This window comes from Pteropus alecto, unplaced genomic scaffold, assembly GCF_000325575.1.
Source record: "Pteropus alecto unplaced genomic scaffold, ASM32557v1 scaffold398, whole genome shotgun sequence".
NCBI lineage: Eukaryota > Metazoa > Chordata > Mammalia > Chiroptera > Pteropodidae > Pteropus > Pteropus alecto.
This window is the reverse complement of record NW_006442497.1, coordinates 958,157-973,420: the sequence shown is the minus strand read 5'-3', so window position 1 is coordinate 973,420 and position 15,264 is coordinate 958,157. Positions and strand designations below refer to the sequence as shown.

Here is a 15,264-nt window from a genome sequence, read left to right as displayed (position 1 = left end):
GTCTGGTTCTTGCAGATGCCTGCCTCAGTGCAGGCTCACTCCCATCCCCCAACTCCTGCTCCTCCATCTAGACCACAATGCCCACCAGAGGGAGCGTGCCAGGGTTGAGCCATGTCCTCCAGCCACCAGGCCAGCAACCGTGGAGCCCCTGCATTGGGTTCAGTCCATCCTCTGAGTACAAACCCTTTCTCCTCTGAAGGGCAGCCACTTTGGGAAGAAGGCCAAGGAAGAGGGTGTGAGCCAAGACCTGCTGTGTGTGTCTGGATCCCAATTAACAGCCGAGAAGCTCACTTCCCTTGCCAAGGGGACTGGAAGAAAGGAAGAAATGCAACCCTCTGTGCCTGCAGGTGGACCACAGGACATGGGCTCCCCCAGGGAAGGCCTCAGACCAGACTTTATATGCTTAGGAAACCTTACTGCCATGAAACGTACAACATGAGTTGGCCCCTACTTCAGGAACTTTGGGGGCAAACACATGATGCCACCAAAAAACCCTCCTTCTCACACAATGCAACTACAGTCACAAAAGCAGTGGAAGTAAAGCTACACTCAGTTGCAGACACACATGTGCACACCCATTCCATACAATTATCCATATTCCCTGATACGCATGTGTTTGCTCATGTACATACACGTATACAAAACAGCACACATGGACACACTTGTAGATACTGTGTATGTATAGAATGAATATACATGTACATGAAATATACATAAAGCATGACAATACAGGTATACAGAAATATGTGTACACACATAAGCACACTTATCTCCACTCATATTCACAGACCTGAATGTATTCACACTTGAATGCATGCACAAACTACCACACATACCCACATGGGCCCTTCCCAAGAAGATCTTGGGACCCATTATTTTTCCCAAGACTCACAGAGGTAGTGCAGGAAGAACTTTGGTTCCTGGAATCTGAGAAGGAGAAGGGATAAGTGAAGGGATGGAAGAAGCTCAAGTGACTCTTCCTATTTTGAAGCTCATCATAAGCCAATTCCTCAGGCCCTTTAGACTCCCTTTCTGATGTTGACCCTTCTAGGTCCCCCAAACTTCATAACATTCTTCATGATGGACTGCAGCCAGTTCCCACCCATTGAAGTTTTAGGGGTGATGTCACATCCCTTGGACTCCAGACTCCTCTATTCAACTCTCCACTACACCATCATTTGGATGTTGACTTCACATCACAAACTCAGAATGTGCAAAACCAAGCCTGTTGATCTTCCAAAAAAAAAACAATCCACTGCTCCTGCCTATTTTCCTATCTCAGCCAATGGTATCTCCCTCCTTCCAGTTGCTCAGGCCAATAAAAAAAAAAAAACAAATCCACTGCTCCTGCCCATTTTCCTATCTTGGCCAATGGTATCTCCCTCGTTCCAGTTGCTCAGGCCAACATCTTAGAACTCACCTTTGATTCTTATTTCTCACACACCACACTGAATCCATTAGGAAATTGTGATAGTTCTATCTTCAAAATATATCTTTAATCCAACTACTTCTTACCACCTCTACTGCTACCACTCTGAACCACGCCTCATAGTTTCTTACCTGGATTATGGTAGTATCTAATTCTTCTCTCTGCTTCTGCCCTTGCCCCCCAAGTCTATTCTCAACAGAGAAACCAGAATGATTCTATTAAACATGAGCCAGTAATAGAAAAACAATAGAGAAAATCAATAAAACCAAATTTTGGCAGCAAAACTGATAAATGTTTAGTTAAGCTGGCTAAGAAAAAAGGAATGAAAACTCAAATTTCTAAAATTAAGAACAAAGGAGGGAACATTATTACCAACCCTACAGAAATTAAAAGGAATATGAGGAGATACTATGAACAAGTGTATGCCAACAAGTTAGATAACCTAAATGAAACGCACTAATTCCTAGGAAGACCAAAATCACCAAAACTGACTTAAAAAGAAATAAAAAGTCTAAATGAATCTATAACAAGTAAATCTCGAGTCAGTTATCAAAAAACTTCTCACAAACAAAATCTAGAACCAGATGGCTTCACTAATGGATTCTAACAAACATCTAAAGATGGATTAACACAGTCCTTTATAAACACTTCCAAAAAAAATAGAAGAGGAAGAAACACTTGTCAACTCACTCTGTGAGGCCACTACCCTAATTCCAAAATTAGACAAAGACACCACAAGAAAACTACAGACCAATATTTCTTATGAATATAGATGTAAAAATCCTCCACAAAATACTAGCAAGCCAAATTCAGCAACACATAAAAGTGATTATACCACTGTCTCTCGGTGTCCATGGAGAATAGGTTTCAGGACCCCTAACAGATACCAAAATCTGAGGATCCTCAAGACCCTTATATATAATGCACAGCATTTGCATATAACATAGATACATCCTCCCATATACTTTAAGTCCTTTCAGGACCCCTAACAGATACCAAAATCTGAGGATGCTCAAGACCCTTATATATAATGGCATGGCATTTGCATATAACATAGGTACATCCTCCCATATACTTTAAGTCATCTCCAGATCACTTATAATACCTAATAGAATGGAAATGCTATGTAGATAGTTGTTATACTTTATTGTTTAGGGAACAGTGATCCAAAAAAAGTCCATACACGTTCAGTATAGGTGCAACCATTGTAGGCCTAACTGTATAGTACATATCAGCAACAATGTAACTTTTTTTTTTTTCCCCAAATATTTTCTATCCACGATTGGCTGAATTCATAGATATGGAACCCATGGATACAAAGGGCCAACTACACACCATGGCCAAGAGAGGATTCACCCTGGGAATGCAAAGTTTGTTAAACACAAATATCAATCAATATAATATACCACCTTAACAGAATAAAGAACAAACCGTAAGATCATCTCAATAGATGCAGAAGACATAAGCCAGATCTCCCACTCCTGAGCACAAAAACCTGTCTCACTCTCAGTAAAAGCCAATTTCACCTGCAGCCCACAAGGCCCTACATGACCTGGCCCCTACCACCTCTTTATCTTCATCTCCCTCTCTCCTTTCACTCTCTCCACACAAACCACAGTGTCCTTGCTAGTCTTCAAACCCACCAGGTACACTCCTGCCTCAGGGTCTTTACAGTTGCTATTCCTTCCACCTAGAAAACTCTTCCCCTAAACAGCCATATAATTTACTCCTTCACCTCCTAGCGGTCTTTTCTCAACAACCACCTTCTTGGTGAGGCCTCTCTGGTTACACTATATAAAATCGCAGCCCTCTCCCTGCAATCCCACACAATCCCTATCTCCTTTCTCCACTCTAAGAATTTATTATCATCTGAACTATTGTGCTTTACTCGTTTCTCACCTACTGTCTGTCTCCCCCAACTAGAACGTAAACTCCCTAAAGACGGAAGTATTTTAGTCTATTTTATCCATTGCTCTATCCACTGCATTTTAACTAGCATGCCACTTTCAATAAATATTTGTCAAATAAATAAATGAATGTAAATAGCTGATCATTCAACCATTCACTCAGCAAGCAGTGATCACCCCCACCCAACCCCAAGTTCCTGACACTGTGCTTCTGGCTGGAGTGCTAAGGAAGGTTGGAATCAGCCTAGGCCCTGCTGGGAGAGGGGTCAGAGCATAAGTAACTATAACCCAAGGAAGACAATGCTGAGGAGTATCAAGGATGAAGAGAAAGGGTCAGGCCTAGCAATCAAGGAAGGCTCCATGGAGAGATGGAGCTCAAACCAGCCCTCGATGGCCCAAAATGATTTGGGCATATGGAGAAGGGGTGGGAGTGGAGGGAACAGAGGGAGGGCCCAGATGTGAGAAGCATGGGGCATGTCCTGGGAATTAGAAAGGGACCTGTGTGGCAGGACTGCATGGGGATAAGGCTACTAAGGTTATCAGGGCAGTTCATGAGAGGCTTGGAATGCCAGGATGAGGAGTTCAACTTAGTTCTAGAGGTGCCAGGGAGCTTTTCAAGGCTTTGGAACAGGGAAGGTCCGTGGTATCACTCGAGCAGTGTGGGAAGAACAGATTGTGGTGGGTGAGCAAGAAGGCAAGGAGACCAGGAAGGTGGCTCCCAGAACGGCCCTGGAGAGAGACGGCAAGGCCTGAGCCGGGAAAGGACAGAGGGGACTGAAAGAAGAGAGAAGGTTTGAAGGTATTAAGGGTTTTACGATGATGTTGCGGGGAGGGAGAGGTAAGGAACCGGAGCCTGAATCTCAAGTCAGAACATCCAGGTGGACCTCAGAGGCACAGAGAGAGCCATGCAGGCTGGTGTCTGGCCAGGAGGTCCAGAAGGAACCACACCACTTCTGGAAGGCTGGAGTTCTGGCTGCGGGGGCTCAGCATCGCTGGGCACCATGCCAGGGCTATATACAAGCCACAGGAAGGAGGAGCTTCCCAGCACTAAAAAAACCAATGCATCCTGGCCCTGCTCACCTTGCTGCCCCTCACCTCTCATCTCCGGGGTAAGCCTAGAGAAGAGTTTCTCCAGCTGGCTTTGCCAGCCAAGACACAATGTCATTTCTAGATGAGCCATCCAGCTCTGGAAATATGCCAAGCTGTAGGAGGGGGGACAGCTGTGTCCCCAAACATAGCCAAGGAGCCACCTCCCAGAGCCAACCAAGACAGTGGCAGAAGCAGAGCTGGCAGGGGGTTCACCAGCCCAGCCAATGCAGGGACAGGCCTTTGATGGGGCCTCCATCTGCCTGGGGCCTCAGCCTGTCTGCAAGGTCAGGCCTAGTCAGCCCCCACCAGCTGGAGTTGATGGTGCCAATCATAATTCTGCTACCTCAGCCAATAAGCATTAAGGCATTTATTGGCACCTAATGTATATAGGCTGTTTCTCTCCCACAGAGGTGGCAAGGATCAGTGCATCATGAAGGACACGGACTTTATAGTCCACGGGGCTGAGTTTGAGTTTTGTTTGTCCCGCTATTTATGTCACTATCTCTGGGCCTCAGTTTTCCAATCTATCAAGTAGGCATGAGAAAAACTCTTCCCCATGAGGGATCATAAAGGCAGAATAAAAGCAGGTAAAGTCTGCTCTCCAGGAACTTCAGCAGAAGCCCAACCAACACTGAGGACTTGCACTTAAGAGAGGTTGCAGACATACCCTCGGAGCTTAGAGAAAGAAATGAAACTGTTTTGTGTGGCCTCCAGCTTATGTAGAAGGCTGGAGACTCAGGCTGGGGAGGGTTTTTTTAGAGTGAAAAAGCTGAATGAGGGGCCTCTGGTGACCCACCCACAGATAGGGCAGTGCCTGCTAGGAGGGAGACTGACCTTTCTCCTTGGCAAAGCACCAATGAAATGCTGACCATCCTGCACCAGGGCCACCCAAGGGGCACCTACAAAGGGCACCCTAAGGCCATCTTGGAGCATATCACCTAGTATTCAGAAAGCATGGACCCTTGGGCCCAAGGAGAGGCTGAGGGCAGGAGTGCCAGACGGAGCAGCCTACAGTGTCATGGTGAGGAGAGAGGGCAGGATTCAGGGTAGTTATGCTTCCTGAGTTCATCCTAGGGGTTAAACAGACACTAGAGAGGAGACAGGCTTGAGGGTCATGAGAGGGGAGCCCCACAGGGGGTCTGTCTGGGGCCACAGGGTCTAGCAGGAAGGTATAGAAGGACGACATCTGAAGAGGAGCAGAGAGGAAGACGTGAGAGGACAGAAATGCCAATGTCATCTGCCTCAAAGAACAAAGCAATGTAAAAGCCAAGGCCAGGGGCCCAAAAAACTCACAAAAGTGTGTCCTCAGGAGAGGAGTCAGCCAGCATCTGGGCATCTGCCACATGGAGGGCACTGATAGTCAGCAAAAACAACAGCGGACACAGGTGATACTTGGCCCATTTTTCCGGTCATTCTTCCTGGCCCACCCAACCCTAGAGGGGTCAGGATCTCCAGGGAGGGGCAATGCTGGGGACCGAGATGGAACAAGGAGGACAGAACTAACTAAAGCTCCCCCTCTCTCCCTTCCCCAGTACCAAGGCCTGGATAGAAGCTTTACTAGGAAATAGTTCCAAAGTTTTGATTTCAATGGGACCAGCTGTGTAGTTCATGAATGTGACTGGAAAAGCTATGGGATCTGGTCACAGATGGGAGACCCGCCCAAACCAATAGAACAATAAAGCTGTTGTTGATTTACTTTGAGTCTAGTCTGCTCACTGAACTCTGCACACACATGAGCGGGCATCCGTGTCCACAGCAGTGGGTCCCCAGGGCCTTGGGACTGGGGAAGGGGAAAGGGAAGGGGAAGGGAAAGGAACTCGAACCCTTCTGGCTGAGGCTAGGCTGACACCATCTTCCCAGAATCAGTGGCCCCTTCCAATTGGGTGGGACAGTCAGGGCTGGGGCTTTGGGGAGCCAGGGACACTGCTGCACATGTGTTTGTCTATATGTGGATACAGCCCCATCCATATACCATGGTGCCTGATGGAACCCAAACATGCACTGAGCCCAAGTGAGAAAGGTGAATTCTGATGTGAGTAGACAGTAGTCTGGAAAGGGTTTTGGAGAAGGTGGCCTTTGAGTTGGGTCTTGCAGAAGAAGGATTTCAGGAGGCATCTAAGAGAGATAAGGTGTCCCTGGCAGGAAAAGGCTGAGAGATATGAGTACCTTTCAGACTGTGAGGCACATGAAAGGATGAGTGGGATATGGATCTGGAAGACATGATATTATCACAATTGTCACCTTTAAAGTAGTATCTGCACTGGCTATGGCTTCACTTTCCTCATCTGTAACCTGGAAAGAATCACCCTGTTTCTTCTTGGATTCACAACATGTCCTAGGAATAAGTGAGTCCCATTATCTCGAATCAAAGCATCAACCAGGAGCTCAGAGGACATACTTTAGAGTTGGAAAAGCTTAGGCTCAAGTCTCAGTTCTGCCCCTTCTTAGCTGTGTAACTCTTAGTAAGCCTTGGTTTTACTCATCTGTAAAATGGGGATAATAAGCTCCACCTGGAAGGAGTGATACACAGGATGTAAGCAAAGGCCCAGCACAGTGTAAGCCAGTATGAAACAGGAACTCCCTACCCACCTCACCCCACCCCATCTCTGAAGGGGCCCTCACTTACATAGGAAGCCAGGAAGGTGGTCGGGGCCAGGATGAGAGCCAAGTAGAGGCAGGGGGCTGCAGCAAGCAGGCTAGAGGCACAGATGAGGGGCTCAGCCCGTGGGTTGACTTTCTTGTATCTCCTTGAAGCCTCTGCTCCCAGGACAACTCCAATGATGCCAGTCACAACAGTCAGCGCCCCAAAAATCAGGCTGATGTGAAAGAGCAAAGAGGGGTTGGCCAGTGGGTACGGTCAGGATAAGGGTCCAGATGCTTGTCCCTGTGCATGATCTGCTACCCACAGGGAATGTGGCTGTGGGCTCCTTCCCCTCCCTCTTAACCGGTGCTCCTGGGAGCATGCTCAGGGACCCAGGAACTCTACCTCTCCTCCCCGATCCTCTTGCCTGTCTCATCCTGGGAATGCCACGGGCCATGTGGTGATCTGCTCAGCACCTGAGTTCTCAGCCTTCCTCACTTCCTGTGACTTTCTCCAAACTCTCACCACCCAAAACTGTCCCACTCAGAAATCTCAATTCTACGATCCCACTCTGGCCCTTCAACCTCCTCCCCTTCTTGCTTCAATACTAAAGGAAGTGGAGGCAAGCGGACATTTATTTATTGAGCTCCTATGATACACTTGGCCCTTCTCTGGTCACTGTATACACCCTCCCTCCTCGAATCCCTCCTTCTCCTCTCTGTCTTTGAATACCTCTCAAGCAGCCCCCTCCTAACTTCACTACCTTTCCCATCTATTCCTGTACCCACCACAACGTCACTTGGCCCCTCTTGCACCTTCCTCCTATGCAAAACTGTCCCTGCAGAACAACCTCCATACAGGTCCCCAGAGGGTGCTTTCTAGAACACAAATCTGACCACCCCCTGCCCACTCCCTGCCTAAAATTCTCCACTAGCTCTGAAATGTCCGCCAGATTTGTTGCCAACTCATTGCAACATACATAGCTCTTCATGATGTGACCCTGGCTGACCTCAACCTCCAGCTCCATCCAGCCCCCAGACTAGTTGTCATCCGTTTCATACTTTGATTCCTCCACTTAGACACCCTTCAATAGTGTTTCCACTTACTGAACTCCTACTCATCCTTCAAGACACATCACAAATATCCCTTCTTGGGAGATGCCTGCCCCTGGCCCTTTGCTTATTGCTTCACTCCCTTTAGTTCCCATAGTACCTTCTGTGTCTCTATCATCAAGGTCATTATTACCTGTGAATTCCTAGAGACCAGAGACAAGATTTGGTTTACTTCCTTGACTCTATATTGGGAGCATAGAGCCTGGACCACAGGAGATATATGAGCAAATTAGCTCATTGAGCCCTCCCAGAATTCCCAGGTGGACAGATGAGGAAGGTTAAGGTTAAGATTACCCAGGTAATAAGTGACAGAGGCAGGATTTGAATATACATCTTTCCCTCCTGGTCCATCCTGCCCTCCCAAACCTCCTATTAAAGGAGCTCAAAGGGATGCCAAAACTGACCAGCATGAGCTCTTGAAAACGTGAATATAACCAGGAACTTCCCAGCCCCTCAGTGGCTCCCTGTTGTCCTTAGGGCAAGCTCCCAGCCAGCACAGTGGTACTGGCCCCTGCTGACTTGTGTAAGCTTCCCTCTTTTCTCCTTCACGCACTCTGCACAAATGATTAAGAATTCTCTAAAGTCACCCTACGTTTTCCAGCTTCCTTGCCTTGGCCCACACTGTTCCCTTGGTCTCGAGTGCCATTGCTCCCCCACCTGCCTTCTCTACCTGGCTAGTATCCCCACCCTGACCAAAACATTTCCAGAAGTGCGTGGGATGTCCAGGTGCCCTGCTATTACTTCTATGGCTCCCACAAAGATGTAAGAACATGACAGATGCAAGAATATAGTTACTGAAAAATTGAATCACAAAAAAAACCAGCTCTCCTCTAAACAACTTCTGTGAAATGTCCATTCCACAGGCTGAGGATTTGTTCTTCTGCCCCACCTCCTTGATTTATAGGAGAGAGCATAGAGCCCAGAGAGAGCAGGAATCTGCCTGAGGTCACACAGCCCCTCATAAGCAGAGCCAGGGCCTCCTGGCCTTCTGCCTACCAGACAAAGCGTGTGTGTCCTTAGGCAGCTTAAAGGTGCTCACCGAACCTTCCCAGCCTTCCAAGCTGTGCAAGGCTCTGGCTTAGCCCACTCAAGTGATCCCAAGCCCCAGATGAATGCTATCCACTTCTGAGTCCTGGTCTGAGCTGGCCTTGGCAGGTTCTCAAGACCTTTGTGAGACTTAGGATCAATTATTCAGATAGGCAGTGTAGACAGGAAAGACCTTCCATCAGTCCCTGAGCAGAAGGTATGGCCAGAGGACATGCCCAGCTACAAAGGGACCCCTCATCCCTACAAGACCTTCCCAGAATCAGACTCTCAGATCCAAGAGGGTCCTTAAAGGCCTGCAGGTTCTATGCTGATTCTCTGTACAATGGTCCTGGCAAACAGCTGTCCAGCTCCTACTTACATACACCCCCAAGGGCCGGAAGCTCCCTACTCCCATACAGCCCTTCCATCTGGCAAGCTCTAAGCATTGGAAGTTCTCCCTCTGGTTGAGTTGGAATCCTGTGTTCTGCAGCTTCCTCCTCCACCTCACCCTTACCCTGCAGCTTATCCTAACCCCCGAGGTGTGTTAATAGCTGAGGTCTGAGTTGAACCTCAACACTGGGAGCTTCTTCCCACTCTGTGGTAGAATGAATAATGGCTCCCTGAGGTGTTTATGTCCTAATCTCTGGAAGCTGTGAACGTTACTTTAGATGGAAAAATGTGGTTACATTTAAGGATCTTGAGATGGAAAGATTATCCTCCATTATTCACTGGGTCCTAAATGTAATTACAAGTATCCCTATAAGAAGGAAACAGAGATTTGAGACAGAAGAGAAGCCATCTGTCTGTGGATGCAGAGCCCGGAGTGATACAGCCACAAGCTAAGGAATGCCAGCAGCCACCAGAAGCTAGAAGAGACAGGGAAGGTTTCTCCCATAGAGCCTCCAGAAGAAGACTGGTCCTGCCGAACTTGATTTTGGCCTAGTGAAACTATTTTGGATTTCTGGCTTCCAGAACTATGAGAAAATAGATTTCTGATGTTTTAAGCTACCAAGTTTGTGGTCAATTTTTATATCAGCCCCAGGACACTAACACAAACTCCCATGTCAGTTTCTCACACAGGATCTCTGGAGGAACTGAGTTAGAGGAAGAAGCTAAAGCTGAGAAAAGGGTAAGTGACTTGCCCAGAAACACACAGCCAGTTCATGCCTGAGGTGGAATCGCATTCTGTTCATCTCCAACTTTTTCAAGCTGTCGTGGGGCTTTTAGGGCTCAGTCTTTGCTTCCAGGGAGATAACAGTCTAGCTGTGGCACCAAGACCAACATCCAGTCTCATTTGATGCATGAATTCATTCACTCACTGGATGCTTTCCCTGAACACCTATGGTGTGTGTGTCAGAAAGCTGCTCCCAGCTAGGTAGAGAGATGCTCACGTCAACTAAGTAACAGATAGTCTCCAGAGGCAACAGGACTTGGAGCTTGAGAGCACCAGCTTTGGAGACAGTAGGGTTTGAATCGTGGCTCCACTACTCGTTAGGTATGTGACCTTGGACAAGTCATTTAACCTCTCTGATCTTCTATCCCCTCGTTTGTAATACAGGAATAATAACAGAGTTAACTATTATAAAACTTCAGAGGATTTTTCATGTAAAATGCTTACCTTAGGACCTGAACTAAAGTTAAAGCTTAAGAAGTAACAATGAGAAAAGGGAGAGGAGCTATGGGCAGAGGGCATAGTTTGGGCAAAGGCACAGACAGGTGAGAGGGCATGAGACATTCTGGAAATTACACAAAGCTCTCTCTGGGCATCAGAGAATGAGGAAGAGGCCAGAGAGGAGACTACAGAAGCAGGGGATGTGCTACCAGCAGAGAACTGGTGTCACCGAAGCCTCGGGGAGCATGGAGCTCCTGGGAAAGTTCAGAGCCCTGAGGAACTCTGAGGAGCCCATGGGGCAGGGTTGGAGAGGAGGCGACCACAGGAGACTGAAAAGCTTCAGCCAGAGAGGAGGAGGAAACTAGGACTGCAGGTTTCCAGGAGGAGAAGAAAGCAAGTGAGAGAGGACTGAGATGTGCCCTCTCGATCAGGAGGTCACTGAGTCCTTGGAGAACGGGGTGAGAAGGGCATTCACTGAAGGCAGAGCACCAGTATGGCTTTTGCTCTCCACCCCTCTCCACCCTCTCAGCAGCTTTCCCAGACTCTCAGCACTTGAAATGAGGCAGAGAATCAATGAATGCATGGGTGAAATCCCTAAGCCAGATGAGTAATGAGGCCTCCCAGTGCCTCCATTTGCCATCTGTAAAATGGGATGGCCTCACACTATAGGTCCCTTTGAAGGAAAGTTGCCTGAGAGTACCATCACTCACTCTGACTCAAGTGCCTTCTGGACCACCCCCAGAAGCCCAAGAGTGGGAGGACAGGCGCTGGGGCCCAGAGATGACTGAGGAGCTAGCTTCCTGTGGCCACTCAGGATGGCAGGAGGGCAGCTAGAGCTAGAACCAGACTCTTGTCTGCCAGCTGTGTCCTGACCTCTGGGATCTTCATATGCCTAGTTTTGGGGCTCAGAACCTCCTAAAGACTTCCCCACCATGATTCCCCCTGACCTGGGCCACATGCCCAGGGCTCCAAGAGGCACCTCACCTGTCCTTGTTGTTACACGGCTGCCGGAGGCAGGGAAGCTGCAGCCCATGCACCACACGAGCCTCAAACAGAAATGTAGGGGCCCAGAAGCCCAGTGCTCCAGTCACAAAGGCCATGGCTGTCACTCCAAGGGTCGACAACACAAAACTCCAGCTACAAAAGAAAGTGCCCTGGCTGAAGCGGAAAGAGGACTAGAGCTGAAGGGACCTGTCTGCTCCTGTCTGCTCTTCTTCTCATCTTCTGGGCATTTCAGTCGCCTGGGCACTCAGGTGGGCTCCAGGCTCCAGATCCTCCCCTAACAACCCAGCACATCCCACCTCCACACTTTCACTCATGTTTTGCCTTCCTCCCTCCTCTCTGCAAAACCAATTCTCCCATCCTGAAGGGATAACAATCCGACATCAGATTCTCCAGCAAGCTGCCCCTGCTGCCCTTCCCTTCCTCTGAGTGCCCTCCACTGGCCTCATGGCTCTGTAACAAAGAGAGTTGGGTCCTGTTTGTGCCTCACATTTCAGTAAATCATGAGGCCTGGGAGTGCAGTTGACTCCTGTCTGCCTCCCGACCATGCCTGGAACAGAGGATGGATGCACTCCCATGAGGCTCAGAGAGGTGAGTGATTAACTCCTGGCATCCTCCCAGCAACCCTGAGAAGCAGGCAAGGCTGGAGAATTATGTCCACTGAATAAATGAGGGAAGTGAGGCTTCAAGTCTCAGGTCACTCAGGGATAAGGCAATGACAGAGCCAAGGCTACAGCTCATGCTGCCTGACTGCCTCCCTCCCTTCCTGTCTCCCTCCCAGCCCATATTCTGCCACATGGCCAGGGGAAGTGGGCCTCCAAGTGAGGGAGGGACATCTCCGTTGGTGAGTGGGAGCTCAGAGGAGAAAGAGGGCTGTGAACCTTGGACAGTCACAGAGGGCTCCCTGGAGGCAGAGAGAGGGAGGTCAGTGATGCTGGAGCAGACAGTGGGGTTTTCAGTGACAAGAAGGGAAGAGCAGAGATACTCACTTTCTCCCCAGGTATCTGATGTCCGCACACCAGCTGCTCCTCAGGTCCCTCATGGCCACCTCCCCCTGCTTCTCAGCAGCTCCCCGGGGAGGGTCTGGAACCAGTGCAATAAGCAAGATCAAGGCCACAGCTTCCAGGCAGGGCAGGATCTGGGAACAGAAGGGCCCAGGAAGCTCAGGACCACAGACTCCTGAAAACCAGGAGATCCTGGGCTGGGCTGAACTCTGTGGTCTAGGCGCTTGGGGTGCTTTGTGCCCTGGGAGGTAAGGGAGGACAGCTCGTTTCCTGGGTGCTGGTTATACAGAGCCTGACATACCACTGTTCCTCACCCATGAGAGTATGGCCTCTCTGGGGAGTGGGGTCCCCTTGGGAGTTAATTTAATACGTGTCTGTCTAGTACAGACATAACTCTATTGGATCAGTGAGCCTGGCATGACTGAGAACTGAGCCCTGACTATACTGGCCCTAACCATTGAGTACTCATTGCCCCCATAACTGCCCGTTTTCATGGCCCATGCCTCCATCTGCTATACCAGTCCTGCCCTAGTATCTTTCCAACCCATGTCTCCTTAATCCTCAAGATTCCATAGGCAGCATTTACTCTCCCATTTTACAGATACACAAGGTGAGTCTCTTAAGAGAGAGGTGACTTGCTTCAGGTCACAAAGCTAGCAAACTGAACAGTCAGGATTTAAACCCACGACTTCCACTGTCCATGTTCCATATGAGGCCCCAAATGTCTGAAGCTGCCGATGTCTGACCACCCCCCACGGCACCAGGTACTGTGCCAAATGGCTAAGGCTACTCGAGGCTGGAAAGTCCCTGCTGGCCCGGGGGAAAGCAGAGTAAAGAAAAAAAAGCTGGACTCACTCGGAGGGCCCAATGCCAGTTCCCAGTCAGCTCCGTCACAGCCGACCCTAGCACGTAGCCCAAACCACTGCAACAGAGGGCCAAGGGGAATGGGCAGTGAGGGTGGATGGCAGGCCCAAGGACGCAAGGCCAGCCTAAGCCAAGATGCCCCTACCCCAGGGAGCTGGCTCTCTGCAGCTCATAGCCCTTTCACTGGGAAAACTGAGTCACGCGAGGCCCAGATGTCCACTGCCCTTGGTCAAGTCACCAGTGACCTCTGGCTCCTAGCCCATCCCTGGCACTACTGTTCACTGTCTCCCTATATAGGGACCCCCTCTCTCACCCAAGGCTCAGCCCTGCCTGAGTCAGGCGATTTCAGGAAACCTGGGTCAGAGCTCAGAGGCTTAACTGTAAATCCCACTCAGTCCTACCCCTTTGTGGAATACACTGCCCAGCCCTAATGCACTTCCCTGCCTCACCTCCCAGAGCTGGCCCCTCCCTGCACAGGCCACACTGCCCGGCTGCTCTTTCTTACCCCTTCCAGAGCATACTAGCATTTAGGAAACATCTTCATTCTCTCTAATCATCACCACAGCCCATCAGTGTTGTTGTCTCCACTTACGGATGAGGAAACTGAGGCTCAGACAGGGAAAGTGACCCAGTGAGGAAGGGGCAGAGTTGGGGTTTAAATCCTAGCCCTCCTGGCCTGATGTCTTCTCCACCAGCCCAATCCCTGTTCTGACTCCTTTGGGCCTCAGTTTACCACCCAGGGAAGTGGATCCAGGGTGATACTAACCTTCCAACAGGAATAAAGATGTAGAAGATGGCCAGCACCCGGGTCCGCTGATCCCTCACGAAGAGGTCGCCCAAGACAGTGGGCGCAATGGTGGAGTAGCTGGCAGTGCCTGTGCCCACGGCTCCTCGGAACAGGAAGAAGAGCCAGGAATACTGGGCAAGCAGGCACAAGAACAGGGTGAGTTCCAAAAATCACCCACAGGCAAGGGACTCAAGGATTTGTCAGAAGGGCTGAGGGTACCTGGTGGCTCATGCCCCCAGGAGATTAAGAAAAGATGGAGCTTCAGCCACCTCTCTATCCTCCCAGTCCAGGTTCCCCAAATCACACGGGTGCCCCCTGCTGGCGCCTACAGCCGCCACCAGCCCTTGAACCCAGAGATGCCCTTTTCCTGGGCATCGCCTTTGCTAACCAGGACAGTTCCCCAAGACAGTAGCTGTTACCACATCCCACCCCCAACACGGTCGGCAAGAATGAAGCCACAGGCAGCAGCAGGAGATGCAAGAGAGGAAGACTCTCATTAAGAAAGCCTAACAGGCTTCTCTCTCAGCCCTTGAAGGTATTCCCCAGCCAGCCTGGAGCCTGGAATAGAGCAGAAGCAGCCCTACCTGACTCTGATGGGACTGAGTCAGAGAGGAAGCTGGTGGGAGGAGGTCCCCGGGGGCATGTGTACGGGAGAGGGCACCTACCTGGGGGGAAATGAAGGAGCTGGAGAGGCCTGCTCCTGACCAGAGCAGGATCCCAAAGCTCAGTGTGGCTTTGCGGCTGTGTCGGTCACCCAGGTAGCCAAACACAGGTGCAGATAGAAGCAGGCAGCCGATGAAGACTGGAAGAGACATGCAAGGAGTAACATGCATCTCTCCGTAGCACTGGGT

The 15,264-nt window shown here is 49.7% G+C and overlaps 1 protein-coding gene and 1 long non-coding RNA gene across 6 annotated transcripts in view; one reads left to right on the top strand and one right to left on the bottom strand.

Annotated features, from left to right (window-relative positions):
* Nucleotides 1-15,264, bottom strand: part of SPNS3 (sphingolipid transporter 3 (putative)) — a 42,342-nt gene that overhangs the window by 18,540 nt on the left and 8,538 nt on the right. For 4 of the 5 annotated variants that reach the window (XR_003043297.1, XM_025040182.1, XM_025040180.1 and 1 more), the window contains exons 3-8: nucleotides 15,079-15,215; nucleotides 14,393-14,544; nucleotides 13,618-13,684; nucleotides 12,748-12,896; nucleotides 11,741-11,893; nucleotides 7,052-7,241 (exon numbers count right to left, since the gene is read on the bottom strand). Coding sequence is in view for 4 of the 5 variants with exons in the window: in XM_025040182.1 (XP_024895950.1) it covers nucleotides 7,052-7,241; nucleotides 11,741-11,893; nucleotides 12,748-12,896; nucleotides 13,618-13,684; nucleotides 14,393-14,544; nucleotides 15,079-15,215 (848 nt within the window). In the remaining variant the exon portion in view is untranslated. The remainder of the gene's footprint in view (nucleotides 1-7,051; nucleotides 7,242-11,740; nucleotides 11,894-12,747; nucleotides 12,897-13,617; nucleotides 13,685-14,392; nucleotides 14,545-15,078; nucleotides 15,216-15,264) is intronic. The other variant, XM_025040181.1, reaches the window with a different exon arrangement.
* The window catches only part of LOC112471420, a 3,970-nt gene continuing 971 nt past the window's right edge, over nucleotides 12,266-15,264 (top strand). The window contains exons 1-2 of the long non-coding RNA XR_003043298.1: nucleotides 12,266-12,349; nucleotides 14,403-14,569. This is a non-coding gene — a long non-coding RNA (uncharacterized LOC112471420). The remainder of the gene's footprint in view (nucleotides 12,350-14,402; nucleotides 14,570-15,264) is intronic.